At 26.9% G+C, this 17,026-nt stretch overlaps 1 protein-coding gene across 7 annotated transcripts; it reads left to right on the forward strand.

The window, feature by feature from the left end:
- The first annotated feature begins 3,888 nt into the window (after positions 1–3,888).
- On the forward strand, positions 3,889–16,281 carry LOC107635587 (hydroxyproline-rich glycoprotein family protein). Of its 7 annotated transcripts, none has more exons than XM_088501833.1 (10): positions 4,035–4,233; positions 4,325–4,443; positions 12,635–12,785; positions 13,196–13,910; positions 14,175–14,612; positions 14,715–14,846; positions 15,106–15,287; positions 15,362–15,473; positions 15,783–15,926; positions 16,005–16,281. In XM_088501833.1, the coding sequence occupies exons 3-10, from the start codon at positions 12,778–12,780 to the stop codon at positions 16,137–16,139; spliced, it is 1,866 nt and encodes a 621-aa protein (XP_088357959.1). In that variant the 5' UTR covers positions 4,035–4,233; positions 4,325–4,443; positions 12,635–12,777; the 3' UTR covers positions 16,140–16,281. The 7 variants fall into 7 exon arrangements, with proteins under 7 accessions (XP_088357956.1, XP_088357959.1, XP_088357957.1 ...); XM_088501835.1 differs by having other exon boundaries at positions 4,045–4,212; positions 12,732–12,785; XM_088501834.1 differs by having other exon boundaries at positions 4,064–4,233; positions 12,732–12,785.
- The last annotated feature ends 745 nt before the right edge of the window (positions 16,282–17,026 follow it).

Consider the following 17,026-nt stretch of genomic DNA (forward strand, 5'->3'; position numbering starts at 1 on the left):
AAACGTTGATAACTCTTAAAGCCCATCACAAATGGGCCCTTTGGCCCATAGAAAAAGGAGGAGTAGTTGAGTGGTACATGCCTACATATAAATAGGTTGTATATGAATAAGATAATATTCGTATATTTACAGTAATTATCTGTATCTGATATGAATTTTATGGATATTATTTGATCCGTACTATAATAGGATTTGATTGTGGGTTTGGCAGTGATATTCGCGGATCCGATCCGCATATTCGCACATCTCATATAAATAGCATAGTTTAAGAAAGTAAACACTAATGTGATATGAATTTTAGTGTGTTGTTTTATGAATTTCATTATATCTTATTTTTAATTTTTATATTGTACTTCAACTTAAAATAATTAAACTTAGATCTTGTATTTTTTTATTTAAAAAAACTTTTATTAATAATATTTTAAGAGTAAATAAACTTAAACAAGTAAAAAAATAAATTTTCTGAACATTTTTTTATAAAAATAGTCAAACAGAACCTTAAAACAATTTTTTTAAATTATGCGAATATAGTTGATATATGATCCGTTCCAATCCACAAGTATTCAGATCGAATTAAATTGAATCTAATCTAAAAAGAATATGAATATTGTATCCGATCTAATATGATAAATGCTGTGCAGATTGAATAGAGTTATAAATTATATACAATCTGATCCGATTGGTATACAGTATACACTATGCAGCCTTACATACGAGAAGCATTTTCTTTTTCTTTTTCCTTTTTTCTCATAAAAAAATAGAAGTGTTTTCAAATCCTTCCCTTCATCTTTCTTTTTGCTCAAAACTCGAGAAGAGTTTAATACCCTGAATTGACATCATAATCAGCATTAATTGAACTGTTTAATTAGTTATGGATTGCATTTCCATTGCCATCAATGTTGTTGAGATTTGAAAAGAGCCATACTTGACCAAATAATAGCACCACATTGCTAATAAACACTCGTGTGGATTCCAATTTCCGAAGCCTAGATTACGAGGTATATAAATGGACTTTGACAGAGAAAGGGGAAAAGCATATGAATTGATATAATATAGGAAAAATTTTAAGTGTATCGGGAATATCGGTGTTTCAATTATTTTAACTGTTAATTTTAATTTATATATATTATATATATTTTTTATAATTTAAATCAACAATTAAAATAACTGAAATACCAGTATTTCCAGTACACTTGAAACTCTTCCTATAATATATATCTCCTCATATTACCCTAACTCCCACCACTCACAAAAGCTTCATCAAATCTTGACGATCACTCTTTTTGGATGTGTCAAAGGATCCCACCATATGATTTTGTTAGTTAGTTGTTGTTATTAGGATATCAATTTGTGTATTTTATTATACTCTTTGTATATCATATCATTATTATAGTTTGTTAGTGCTATAAGCACCTTATAGTTTTGGCTTCTCTCATCATTTCACACCTCAAAACTTGCTTATCAATATTCCTTCCTTAAAGCTGCAGACAACAATCTTTTACTTAAACATAAATTGTGGAAATTAAATAAGCACCCATTAGTGAACTATTTTTTTAAAGAAAATAATAATTCTTTTTGTTTCTATTTTTACTTTTCTTTATATATGCCTCTTCTTTTATTAGAACTGAAATTTCTCAAAATATTTGGACTAAATTAATTTTTAATGCCTATAAAACTAGCTATTTGTGAATTTGAGTTGATAGAGATATCAATTCGCTACACTCTTAAAAAAATTTTGGACTTAAATCAAAAGAATTATTTATATATAGGTATTGAAACCATATAAATTGCTAATTTAATATACACATTCTTTAGCCTATTTTTTTTTTTAAAAAAAACTTTTTTCTTTTATAATTGACAATAAAATCATAAATATGAAAAAATACTCCATTTGGTCCTGAAATTTCGAATTTCAATTTTTTGTCACATAGTTAATTAAAAAATTTAGAAACTAAATTGAGGCAATTAAAATTTTAAAGACTAAATTAAAGTTCGAGTGTAACTTTAGAAATCAAATTAAATATTATCTCCATAAATATTCAAGATGCAGAAAAATTAAATAATAGGAATTGACATGGGTCCCTAATCCCTATGGCGATGAGCCGATGAGCACAAAATCAACCAATTAATTATCCATGGGTAAAAATGCTTGTGCCACTTAGTTATTAGGTCAACTGCTTGGCTTAAAATATACAAAATATGCATGAGAAAATAATTCAGGGCCCAATAATACTATAGTGTGGTTATGTGGTAATTTAAATTCAGTCTTATATGTGATGTTCATCTTTAATTTAATTTGATAACTTAGTGCGCAAATAATGTACAATTTCATCATCTTCAAATCAAATACCAATTAGAATCAAATAAGTTCTATTATATATGGTTAGTGCAAAAGTTTGATACCCTCTTTTAGCTATACTCTTTGCAATAAAGCATTGTAATATAGGAGTAAAGTTTACTATTAGGCCAAAAGGTAATAAATATAATGAAGATATAATTTCCCAACAAAATCTAATATAATATAAGAAGCTCTATACAGAGAGGTCATGAATTAAAGGTTGTGTTTGTTTATAAAAATAGGATACTGAGATGAAGATATAAAAATATAAAATTATATTTGACAGAAAAGACATAAATAGAGACAATATATTTAGGAATATTAAATTAGTATATTTTGTGTCTATCCTAACAGAAAGGACACGAAAACACTAACAAAAGACATAACTTATTTTTTATTTTTTTTTATTATTTTTGTTAATTTTTTATAATTATATTTTTTATTAAATTTTTATAATTTATTCTAATATATTATCAAATAAAATACAAAAACACAAAATTTTATGTCTCTATCTTTTATATTTTATTTTTAGTATTTTATTTTATCCTGTTCTCAAAACAAATACAGCCTAAGATATTAAGCTAAGTAAATTCTAAAAGCAGCGGTTGTGAAATGAAATCACCATAAAATCATTTCAACTATGATGAATTAAGTAGTTTTTTGTTGTCATACTTAAAATGGTCAATGAGTTAATAAAAGTGGTATTACATTCAGACAAATAGGTGTTGGTAGCATATAGAGAAAATTTGCAACAAAAGGGATATACTCTCAAGAGTTTGTTACAAAATTCAGAACTATTTTTGATAATGACATCAATTCAGGCGATGTCTCCCATCTTAAGGTACTTCTAATTAGTTTGACGTACCAACCACAAAATTGAAAAAGAAGGGATATATACGATGAATTGTGTTCACACTTTAATTATATTAGAATTTAATTTTTATATATTAACAATGTACAAAAATTTATTCGCATATTTAATTATATATTGTTACATTAGTAAAAATAATCGCTTTTGACCGTCAATATATAAATAATTATTTAAAAAACAAGTATAATTAAATAACTATGTGTAAGTTTGGATTAATTTATTTAAATAAAAAAATATTTTTTTATAAAAAATAAAATATTTTAATTAAGTTTTAAACATATTTAAAAAAATATTTTTATTAAAAAAATAAATTATTCATTTTGTTCTAAAATTAACAATATCTTATTTTAAAAAAAGCATAAATAAAATACGTTTTTAATATTAATTTTTTTTTTTTAAAAATCTATCTAAATATGAATAAATTTTAGCGATTAAAAAAATCTTTTTTAAAAATTAATAATCCAAACTGATCCTAAATAAAAGAACTTACCGCAGTTGGTCCATCAAAATTAATTTTTTTATATTATTGTAACAAATAAAGGGATACAATATACTATTATAGTATAAGCCTGGGTATTCAAGTTGCAAAGTTGAGAAGAGACAAGGGATTTCAAAGACATAAAGAATAGTGGGCATCAATTAATTGATTAATTAAAAGAAGATTAAGATTAACTAATGAGAGAATGGACATACCTTATGTGATGTGAAGTGACAACAAACAAAACAAGTGAAAGCTTAGGAACTTGTTTTCTTGCATATATTTTTAAGTGTTCCTTCAAAGGGAATCACTCTATATACTCAACACCCCACTACCACACCCTTTTCCCACATAACCATACCTTTAATTTCTCTCCATCTTACATCTCCTTTTATTTTCTTTGTCATTACCATTATCGATTGCAAAGAAGAAATCATGTACATATATATAAGACAAGTAGCTAGTTAGTACTCTCTATATAGACTCATTATTGCAATATATATTTGGTGAAAGCTTAGCTTCAAGGTGCATTTTTTTCCCCTCCAGGTTTGATCATAATCCATGGAATATTTCTAATTAATTGCTACATGCAATTGATAATGATATATTCTTTTTTTTTTTTTTTTTTTTTGTGTAGATGGTGATTTCAAGATTTGTTCAGAGCAAAGGAAGGGTATTGCAAGTTGAATTCATTGGCTAAGGTTTAAAGAACATGCAATATTGCAGTGAAATATTCATCAGAAAGTTCCTTGGCAGGTACATATATATATTTGGTTAATTAATTAGTTTTTTCACAAGAATTAATTTAATTATATATGGACTCTTAATTAATAAATATACCTCTAATCAAAGAGTGGAAGCTGTAGACTTGAGTGTCATAAGTAATAACTATAAAATTGGTCAACAAATTGAAAATCACATTATTAATAACCTCTGTTACAATTAAGTGAGATATATAAAACATAATTTACCATATGAATGCAACGAATAATTAACACACGATAGTAGATAAGGTTTCTGAAAATAGATAAATAGCTAGAGGGAATTGAAATAAAGTTGAAGAAAGAATTATTGTTTTATTTGTAAGGTGGTCCTGAATGAAAGAAATTAAAGAGGAACAAACATGTGATTAAGTAAAGGTAGTGTTTATTATTTGCCATAATGTTATGAGAATACGTGGCAACAATAGTTTGCGATTATTTTTATTTCTCTCTCACTTTCATGCAAAGCCACCACGTACCTTCACATGTTGGATTTCACGGGTTCCCCTTTTAATTTTACATTTACATTTAGCTATGTTCAAATTCATGTTCATATAAACCAAACCAAATGATCTCTATCCACTCCAATTTCGGCACACTGATTTCTGCTACACTCTGATGTTCATTCATCAGATAAGCATTTAATTAACATGTATGTATGCATTTTTTTCCTCCTCTATCTTTAAGCTGTTTATTATAAAAATATGCACCTTAATGATGTGCGTGTCCAAGTTCTTTTTGAAGCCAACTTGTTATTCTGATTTTATGATCAGAATTCAATTAATTTGATTCAATCTATAAAGGATTCAAAGGCTATTATTAAATATTATAGGGTTAATTATTCTATTAATATTTATAATTTTATCAGATTTTTAATTAAATTTTTACATATTATTTTTAATTTTGTAATTAGGTTATTTATATATTAAAAACATTAAAATTAATCAAATATTTCTTTTAAAATACATGCAATCAAAGATCTAGTTAGATTTTTAATTATAAATACCTGATCTTCAATTTGCGAAAAAATATTCAATTAACTTTAATATTTTTTACAGAAGGAAGAACTTAATTATAAAATTAAAAATATTATAAGACCTAATTGAAAAGAAAAAAAATATAAAAATCTAATTAAAAATTTGATAAAATTATAGAAATTAACAGAATAATTAAACTAATATTATATTCAATAAAGTTTTTTTTATTATTTTAAGACTTGGGTTCCAATTGTTCAATGAATAGTTTGAATCTTTTAAATAAGACATGTATATATAAAATGATGAAAAAGAAGGAGTTATTAATACTCACTCCTAAATTGATGTAAGGCCTAGCTCTTCTCTATTTATCATCTTACCCATGCATTAATTAATTACTTTGATTTTAATTTTTAATTAACTAATAAGAGTCTTGCTAAGGATACATATTAAGAGATTGATTATAATACATATATATATATATAATATTACACCGTTTAGTACGTCTATATAATAAATTCTTTAGTCTTTTAAATACACAATGACAAAATATTGGATATATTTATTGAATATTACAACTTTTTTTAGTATTGTTATCTCTTTTCTTTAATTAAGAATTGTAATATATAGTATTGAATATCTTTTAGCAACTTATGATATTCATTAGACTAAATGCAAAATATATAATTAAATAATAATTATTTTATTTTATTTATTTTTATGTTTATTAGATTAAATATACTTTCATACATATAACATTTAATTAATATAACTTCATATAAAAATACTGACTAATAAAAGTTACAAAAGAAATAATTGAGGAAAAGAGTAGTTAATGTATTTAATTATTAAAAACATATTTTAAACAGATAAAAGAATTAAATAAAAATAGGTTTTCGTACTTTCATAATGTAAATTATTTAAAGATCAAATTATACAAATGTAACTTTTGAAAACAGATTACATAATCTGTTTCAGCGTATTGCAAATTACACTCAAAATACGCTGTTATAATCGACTACACCGTATCGCCCATTATAAATGAAAAATACAAGGCATAAACTGCTGTATCTGTAATCTGATCAAATGGTGAATAATAATAATAATAATAATAATAATAATAATAATAATAATAATAATAATAATAATAATAATAATAATAATAATAATAATAATATATAGATGTATAGTATATACTAACTATTGAAATATAGACATAAATCATGTTGAGTTAGCTACAAATCCTATTTAGATCACTTGATGTCAATTTATTTAAGTAAAAAATCCATACACATATTTTATCCATTTTAAAAAATGCTTAGGAGTTAGAACCATTCATAAAAAATAATTTTGTGACTTATTTAGATATAATTATTTAATGTGATAAAATTATTATTACATTATATCATTTTTTATTTTGTATATTACATTAAACCTTATACTAATTAGAGTACGTCATCATATATTCTATAAGTAATTTTAAGAGAGATGCTCTAATTTTTCTTACTTATAGTTGGAAAATGACTCTAAATATTTATAAGAATATTCATACTACACTTAAAAATTTAATCGTTGTATAATGTATTCTAAATAATAATAATAATAATAATAATAATAATAATAATAATAATAATAATAATTTCGTAACATTAATTAATTACATCTAAAATAAGTCACAAATTTTTTTTTTAGAATTATCCTAACATTTTTTAAAAAATGAATAAGACATATGTATGAATTTTTAGATTAAATAAATTTAAATCAAGTGATCTGAATAAAATTTATAGCTAATTCAACATAATTTATATATATAGTTAGTACATATTATACACCTATATATTATTATTATATATATCAATATATATCACATGCTATTCTACATAAATTATGTAAAAAAAATTATTTTTATTTTTATTTATCTTAAATTTTATTTAAATAACAAAAATTAAATTTTAATTTTTTATTATAAAAATTTAAGATTTAATTATTCTGCCAGTTTCCTATAATTTTACTGAATTTTCAATTAGATCTCTATATTTTTCTTTTCGATTGAGTTTCTATACCGTATTAAATTTTGTAATTAAGTCCCTACAGTGATAAAAATGTTAGAATTAATAGAATATTTCGTTAAACAAAACGAATATACCTAACACTTTACTGAATTTTCAATTAGATTTCTATATTTTTTTTTCTTTTTAATTGGATCCCTATATTATATCATATTTTGTAACTAAATTCTTATTGTGACAAAAATGTTAGAATTAACGGAATATTCTGTACAGTTAAACAGAATATTCCGTTAATTCTAACGTTTTTGTCACAATAAGAATTTAGTTACAAAATATGATATAATATAGGGATCCAATTAAAAAGAAAAAAAAATATAGAAATCTAATTGAAAATTCAGTAAAATTATAGGAATTAACAGAGTAATTAAACCAAAATTTAATATAAAATTATGAAATTATTTAACTTAAAGAAAGTAATTTATTAAAAAAATTCAATACGTAAGTAACGATTTATAAAGATGATAATTCGCGACCAGCTCTAGTGAATTATGTTTCACCATTTGGTCCTAAATCGCAATGAGATGCGGCGGTTTATATCTTGTATTTTTTATTCATAATCTGAGATAGAATATAGCGAATTATGATTATGTGTGTTTTGGATATAATCCGTATAATGAATTACGTGTAAATAATAAACTATTATAAAATGTAACAATTTACATAAAATTAATTTAGGATATAATCTGTTTTTAAAGATTATATTTACATAAATTTAATTTTTAAATAATTTATCTATGTAACTTGTCCGTATAACAATGTATAGCAAAAATTAAAGAGAGGATAATAATATACAAAAAAAGACCCTACCTGGCTAGATTCTTTAACATGTGTGCACCATGCATTAGTTTAACTTTAACAAGCAAGTGGATGATGAATTTGCATTGTAGATATGTCTTCTTTCGTCCCCCCAAGAGACAAACACTTGAATTCTATCCCCAACTTCTATGTTTATTAAAGTAATAAAGAAACATGCTTACACAGTGAGATTATTTATTTTTTCTGCTTTAAGAAACGTTAAGCAAGGAATTAGTGTCTGGCTCAAGATACCCACTTCATTTTTGTGTCTTTTGATGCAAATTATAGTTATTAACATTTTATCTATCTTTTCCTTTAAACCGTAAATTAATTGAAGAGTGCAATATATGCCGCTATCAATTATTAATTAATATATTATTAGCACCATAACTGTTAATTGTTGGAATTTGCTAACACCACTCCTAAAGTAAAGGAAAGCAAATGTATATATACCATTGGATGATATTATTGAGACTTGAGAGTTGAGACGCACATCTTTTTGTGTGTGGAAATTCTTTTTTTCACAAAAGTGCTTCTTGATCCTAGGCCTACCATGATTTGCGTGACAACATATTTTTTAGTATATTTTTTCATGTATTTGTTATAAACTTATAATCTAAATTTTTCATGCATTATCTTCTATATTGTTTTTTAAAAAAGTACTTTTATTTATAGAATTAAAATTGCTATTGTTAAGATATTTAATACAATATCTTTTTAAAAATTTTAATGCTTTTTAATGTGTATATATATATATATATATAAAATTAAAAAATTTTACTTTAGACAACTTTAACAAATATTCTTAAACATGTGTTTAGAAGAAAGATTAAGATTGAGAGATAAAAACTGTAAAATAGAGAATGAAAGATAAAGATTAAATTAAATCTTTGTATTGTGTGATTATAATGTACAAAATTAAATTATATCTTAATATCATGTTTGATTAAAGATAAATATAAAAATTGAAAAAAAATTACTAAAATGTCTCTATTAATTAAAAAAAAATAAATAGAGGCATAATAAAACACTTAAAGTATTGATGAGAAAACTAAAACCATTGATAAAAAAAAATTAAATTTTTGAGGTATAATAAGACACAAGCCTACAAACAATCAATCATGTACAATTGTACACACAGTAATTATTATAAATTCAAACTGAGCTCGTAAAGTTAAGATTCTAAAATGCTAAATATGACCACAAATCAAATTTGAGACAAAACTATAATTTTTTCTTATGCCATCGAAAAAAAAAAAGAAGAAAAAAGATAGAATCTATAAAGACATATAAAAAAGAAAAGAGAGTTGTGTGCTGACATAACCATCGAATCTCATGGTAACTGCAACTACAATTGCGGCGGCGACAGAAGAAGAAGAAGCTGATGTTAAGAGCGAGGCAACAAGATTACAATGGAAATGTAAATATAAAAAAATATCCATTTAAAAAAAATAAAAACAGAGAAGAGGAAGAAAAGAAGAAGAAAGAGGAGAAGAGTGGTGGAAGAGAACTAAAAATCCTAATTTAAAAGAAGGGATATAATGAAAAATTAAAAAATTGAATGAGAGAATTTTTGGGAAGAAATGTTATTAAACTTTCTATCTTCGTTTTTGAAAATATTAAAAGAACTAAAATTTTGTATTACGAGACTGAAATTTTAATTCTAGTCTTTAGCTACTAAATACAATACTAAATCTTAGTATTAACTATTAAGTCATAGTCTTTCAGTCTCAATTTTAGTTCTTCAAAATAAATGCTATCTAAAAAACACTCTTCACATACAAATCTTTTTGTATGACAATAATGTCAGATAAAATATTAACATACAACAATATTACATAACTAATAAATATTATCATTTTTTATCAACATTTAACTAGTAATAATTTGTACCCATATTTATAATAATTTATATACATAAATATTTAATTTATACTTATATTTATTAGAATTTATATACATAAATTAATTTAATTTATTATATTTATCAAAATTTATGCATATAAATTAATAAGATTTATTTATTAAAAATAATTTAATATTTATACTGATTAAATAATAATTAAAATTACTAAAAACTACTCGTCCTAAAATTTTTTGAATAATATTAGAAGCACCCCCTAGAAATTAAATGATAAGGTATTTTAATTATTTTTGGAGCCGTATAACAAAATCTTTGTTGTCTGTTGATATACATGTCCTTTCTTTTATCACAATAATGCACTGAAGGGCATGTTCATCACTGATGAGTCATCATATATATAGACTAGTCTGCCAAAAAATATGTCAAATTTCTGCTTTAACTCTTTCAACAAATCCTTGAATATCTTAGCTCATTTGCTTTCTTTGTCTTTGATTCCTTTGTATGTGTTTTGCTTGAATTAGTGGTCCATGCTCCATAGAAATGGTAGTTACCCGAGTAAGATAAGGAAAAGAATAGGACACAAACCGACTCCTATAAATTTTGATTATGACATTTAAGGCTTAGGTATATATCCATATCCCTTACTAAACAGATAATCATTTCTAGGCTTATAAGTGACATTCTCTTCCCTTCAGCCCTAATCAAAGCATTCTCTTCCCAATACATATATGAATTTGGTTTTTGCTTTAAGTATTATTATTATTATTATTATTATTATTATTATTATTATTATTAAAAATGAGACTCAAATTAGCGACCTCTACATGAGTATGAAAAGATTATGTCATTGAGCTATAATTCATTGGTAAGTAATATTATTATTAAATTCTTTAGAAAATACGAAAATGCATTGCTCATACATGACCCACACTTTTGGATTATTATTATTATAAATACATAATTTAGGATGAAATACTTTTTCATTCTTTAACATTTAAATTAAATCATAATTTCATTCTTAACATTTAAAATATTCTATTCTTATCAAATGTCTTATATATTTTATTTTATTTTAGTTATCTAGTTAAAATTAAATTCTTATTTTAAATATATTTTTTCTATTATAATTTTCTTTTATATGACAACAAAAAGCATAATTATAGTTATTATAGTGATAGTTGTAGTAATTTAAAAGAAAAAGTAGTAAAAAAAAAAGAGAAAGAGTATTTTTAGAAAAATAAATTTTAATTTAACTAAAAAATAAAATAAAATAAAATATTTGTGACAAAAGTATAACATTTTAAATTACTACTTAACTAAAATTTTATAAACTAAAATAATACTTTCCTCTATGATTTAATTTGTATATGTATGTCAAAGTAAGTAAGTAACTAACATATTATGTTAATTTTCTAAATAGCTATTCTAAAATGAGTTGATAAAATAATATTATTAATTAATAAATCAAAATTAAATCGATGAAAACCAATCATCGAGGTTATTTATTATCTATGCTTGTTGTTTAAGCTAAAAATGCTAGACAAAACCTTTGATCAAACTTGTCTTGAAATCAAATATACTTGGTTTAATGGTTACCTGCTTTAGAAAATAATTCACCAAATCAAACAACCGTTTGGAATACAATGTGTTCTGTCCACTGTTGAAACAAGACAACACTTCAAACAAATTTCACCTTAGAAGACACACCTTATTAGTATCTGAAATAATTAAAGTTTAGTATTTGATTTAAGAATAATATACCAACTAATGATAATGATGAAGCTCCAAACTCATGAACACCACACTGGATTGGATACTATATATTATATATTAAGTAATCCAAAGATATTGATTTCACATGGAGAGTAATTGCCAATTTGAGGGCCCAACAACAATTGAAAAATTCTTCCCATTTGCACTAAAAAACAATGGCTTATACTTTTGGGACCCATTTCCACTTCAGTCATTATATTGCAATCATCATCAATAGTTAGGCTGTTACCTGGATTTGCCCTATAGAACTAATTGGACACTCATTTACAACCGCTAATTGCTGTTCAGTGTCCTATATTTCAGGTCACATAGTATAATCAAAATGTTAATTCATTAAAACAATGAAAAATGAAAGGAATAGAAATAATTAATTATGTGCAAGTTGGATTTATTATTGTTATTATTAATATTAGTAGTTGTTTAATTTTTATATAGGTGATTTTTGTGAGTTTTATAAAGAGAAAGAGACAATAATGTTTATTTTTCACACATTGGTAATTTCCTTCATCTTAAAGTTGCATTTACATCCGAATGGAAGGTCTTTTTTTTTAGTTTAAAAAATGTAATAAATTAAAATCTAATAATATAAAGTTATAAACAAGAGAAAAATGGCATAGAAGTGCAACAAACGTGATTAGATTGCAAATATAAATTAAATAAAAATAAATAAATAAATATTGGAGTGGGATCATGTGCTATTGTGCCATGCAGAATAAGACAGAAAGAATGAGTGGAATTTTCTACCTCTTTTTCTAGCAATATCCAACTATGCACTATGGGTCACCGTGTCTGTTCACATTTCTTTTAGGAGTAACAAATTTAAAAATCAGCAAGGTTTCCTCATGTAGAAGAAGATGAACAGGTGAATTATTTATTTATTTTAGTGTCATTTTAATTAAATAATTCTAAGTCAATGCGAAATTGCAATTAAGAGAAAAAGAAAAATAAGAGAAGAAAACAAAGCTCTTCTCCTTTTATTACACAGTGGTACTTTGTATTGTGTGGGTCACTTGAACAAGGTTCAAAGGTTGAAACTTCAAGCCATTCATGGAGACCCCATAACATTACATCCTTTGATTGTCTCATCCTTGTTCGGTTCTATTCACACACGGGTGTCGCATAAAGTTTCTGTCTTTTCTGAATTTTCTAAATTTTTCTCTGCTACAACTCAGTAACCACCCCAACACAAGCACAATCACAAAGGTCATTGCTTTTGTGCTTTTTTCTTCTGTCAACCTTTCAAGTTTGAAACTTTTTGTGTTCCTCTTTCAGACCCAATTTGACTGAAACAGAAATAATGAAGCAGAAAATGCCACCTTCACTTTCACCTTCACCACCACCCCCACCATCACCACCTACAACAGCAAGGAGTTTCTTGTCGAAGCAGCACAATGATAGGTCCCTGCATAGTTCATCACCATCACCAACAACACGTTTGAGGGGTTCTTACAAGGCTAGAGAATCTCCAAAGACACCACCTGAATCTGTTGTTAATGGGGTTGTGCCGGTTGTTTCATCGAAAAGAGCCAAGTCAGTGCCACCAGACATGAAGAACAATTCAAAAGCCAAAAGGGGCGTTGTGTTGAGCAATAAGGCTAAGCCAAATGAAGAGGTTGTGGTTTTAGGGTCTCAGAAAGCAGTTGAGGAAGCTAAGGTTGTTGTTGGTCGTTTTGTGAGGAGCCAGCATGGTAGTGTGGAACAGTTTGCTAGGCCAAGGAGAAGGGTGATTGGGGATTCAGGGTTGAGTAGGAGAATTGAAGATGAAGCTGATGGTGTTGTGAAGAGGAAGGAGAAAGAGTTGCCGGAGAAGCTTGAGTTGAGTGAGAATTTGATCAAGGATTTGAAGTCTGAGGTGGTGGCCTTGAAGGCTGAGTTGGATAGAGTTAAGGGTTTGAATGTGGAGCTTGAATCCAAGAACAAGAAGCTCAGTGAGGATCTTGCTGCTGCTGAAGCTAAGATGGTAGCAGCTGTTGGTACCAGTGGCAAGGTATGAGAAACTTTGATTGGTTTGTTTTGTTTTGATGTGTTTTACCTCAAAAAGCATGGAATGTGTCATAATTCATTGTTACTTTTCTTGTTTTTCTCTTTATGATATAAAGGGTGGTTAATCCATGTGTTATGAGTCATCAATCACTCTCTGAAATAGTTTCTTTATTTCAATGGTTTTAACTTTCAATTCATATATGGTGGAACAAAAATGAGATAATACATGTGTGTTTTTATGAACTTGATTGGTTTTTGCTGAATGAAGAAGGAGGCAATTGGAGAACACCAGAGCCCCAAATTCAAAGACATACAGAAACTCATTGCTGACAAATTGGAAAGGTCTAAAGTGAAAAAAGAAGCCACTCCTGAAGCGATTTTTCGTAAAGCTTCTTCAATACCGTCTCCAACAGCAACAATTCATGTCAATAATGAATCCAAAAGTATAGAGAGAAAGTCTCCACCAAACCAGTGCTTGCCACCACCTCCTCCGCCTCCGCTGCCACCATCAATGCCGTCTCGGCCTTTAGCAAAGTTAGCTAGCGCCCAAAAGGCCCCACCACTTGTTGAATTATTTCACTCCTTAAAGAATCATGATATGAAGAGAGACATAAAAGGGCCTCTGAATCATCCGCAACCGGTAGCTATTAGTGCACACAGTAGCATTGTCGGAGAAATTCAGAACCGTTCAGCTCATCTTTTAGCAGTTAAGTATTGTGTGATTATTACACTTTCTAGTTCCTATTTCTTTTTTCCTTCAAAATTATGTACTGCTTGTTGATGACTAATGAATTACCATACTTTCCAGATAAGGGTAGACATTGAAACAAAAGGGGAGTTCATCAATGACCTTATCAAAAGGGTGGAAGATGCAGCCTACATGGACATTGAAGAAGTCTTAAAATTTGTTGATTGGCTTGATGGTGAACTATCCTCATTGGTACGTTTCTCAGAAAATTATTGATCTGGTGGGCCAATGGCTTTCTTTATGTTACTTCATTAATCATTTTTTAGTTATTATAATTACTATAAAATCATTGTTTTAATAGAATTTCTAAGAATTTCCGAGAGGCTGAGCCTTGGTGCAACAGTTTAGTGTCTTGTGATTTCTGACTTGGAAATCAAGGATTGTAATATTTGAAAATGGATAGAATTTTTCTACTTTGCTTCTTACTGGCTTTGTTTTATGTATTCTACAGGTGGATGAGCGTGCTGTCTTGAAACATTTCAAGTGGCCTGAGAAGAAAGCTGATGCGATGCGAGAGGCTGCAGTTGAGTATCGGGAGCTTAAGCTATTAGAACAGGAGATTTCCTCCTACAAGGATGACCCCGACATTCCATGTGGAGCTGCCTTGAAAAAAATGGCCAGCCTCTTAGACAAGTAAGAGTTATGACAAGATAATAGTATTCTTATTTAAGAATCTTCTTATGCCTTATTTCATCTCATTGTGATAGGTCTGAACTGAGCATACAGAGGTTAATCAAGCTGCGAAATTCTGTCATGCGTTCGTACCAAGCGTACAACATTCCAACCGCTTGGATGCTTGATTCGGGGATAATGAGCAAGGTAGATTTATTTTTAACATATTTTTACTCTCAAGTGAGAACAAAGATTGAAATGGTAAATGGTTTGCTTTAGGGTTATCATTACTCTGGTAGTAGTGGAATAGTTATAGTTAGTGATGATTATCTCAAATAACATGTATTTTCCTTTATCTAGAGATATATCATTTCTTATCTTGGAAGATATTGTTCCTTCAATTGTTAACTTTGTAGATTAGTAACAGTAAAGTGTATTCACAAATTTCACACTCATATAGTAAACTTCAAAGCTGCAATTATAAAACTTGATGAAATAAATACACAATTCATGCAGATAAAGCAGGCTTCCATGACTCTAGCCAAGATGTACATGAAAAGAGTGACAATGGAGCTCAAATCCAACCGGAACACAGACAGAGAATCTAGCCAAGATTCTCTTCTGCTTCAGGGTGTTCATTTTGCATACAGAGCTCATCAGGTAACATTTGACATCTGCACGGGTATCAAACTCTCGAGTTAACTCATACTAAATTTTTTGACATCTTGATTGTTGTAGTTTGCTGGAGGCCTAGACTCGGAAACACTGTGCGCTTTCGAAGAGATAAGGCAACGCGTGCCGGGACACCTTGCAGCAGGGTCTAGAGAACTTTTGGCTGGCATACCAATGGCAATCATCATGAAAAGCCATTGATTTTCTTCTACTATACCCTTTTGGACTCTTGGTTGTCACCACCAAAAGCTGGAATACTAACATTCATTACTATTATTCTTTTTTGTTTTTCCTCCTTATCTATCTCCCTCCAATGGTCCCAAAACAGAAGAGATAACAAAAATGGAGAAACACCACATATTCACATCACAATCATGCATGAGATGAGGTTGATCTTTATGAAGAGGGAATGGCTAATATGCTATCAAAATGGTTACAAACTAGCAGCTTCCAATATCAACATGTCACAATCTAGGAATAGGATATTTTAGTTCAGTGTTATTAAATTTCAACAGTGAATTTGTTTGGTGTATGTACTTGTGTTTATTGCTGTAATAACAACAAATAATTACGAGTAAAAATGTTTACTGTGTGCAGGTTCATATAACTAAATGTTTACTTAGTTTATAGCAGTGATGTTCAATATGTAGTTCTTGTAAAGAACATTTTGAAGCGTTTACTAAGGGTTTATTTGGGTGAGTTTTTAAAAAAAATAGATTTTTTTTTAGTTTTTTTTTTAATTTTATAAAAAAATAAAAGTAGTTTTATGTTTGAGTATCTCATGTAAAAAGATCTTTTCATCTATCAATTATGTTTGGATATAATAATATAAAAATATTTTTTTTATTTATTTATTATGTAAAAAATATTTTTTTTTAAAAAAAATATCTTTAAAAAAAATGTAAATTATAGTTTTAAAAAAAAAATTTTGATTTTTTTAATACTTTTATTTTTATTATTAAAAAATTGTTAAATACACTAAACAAAAAATCACCTTTTCATTGAAATTTTTTTTTATCAAAATAATAATGATGCCCAAGCACTAATCATGCTCTCTATAAATTGTAAAGTGAAAAACAAAAGAAAAA

The sequence above is a fragment of the Arachis ipaensis genome, chromosome B1, assembly GCF_059453495.1.
Source record: "Arachis ipaensis isolate K30076 ecotype BB chromosome B1, ASM5945349v1, whole genome shotgun sequence".
Taxonomy (NCBI): Eukaryota; Viridiplantae; Streptophyta; class Magnoliopsida; order Fabales; family Fabaceae; genus Arachis; species Arachis ipaensis.

Coding starts and splice junctions, on each gene's coding strand:
- LOC107635587 (XM_088501830.1), top strand. CDS start 4,400: ATGCAATATTGCAGTGAAATATTCATCAGAAAGTTCCTTGGCAG. Junction 4,444..13,195: donor ATCAGAAAGTTCCTTGGCAG/GTACATATATAT, acceptor TTCCTCTTTCAG/ACCCAATTTGACTGAAACAG. Junction 15,927..16,004: donor TTGCATACAGAGCTCATCAG/GTAACATTTGAC, acceptor TGATTGTTGTAG/TTTGCTGGAGGCCTAGACTC.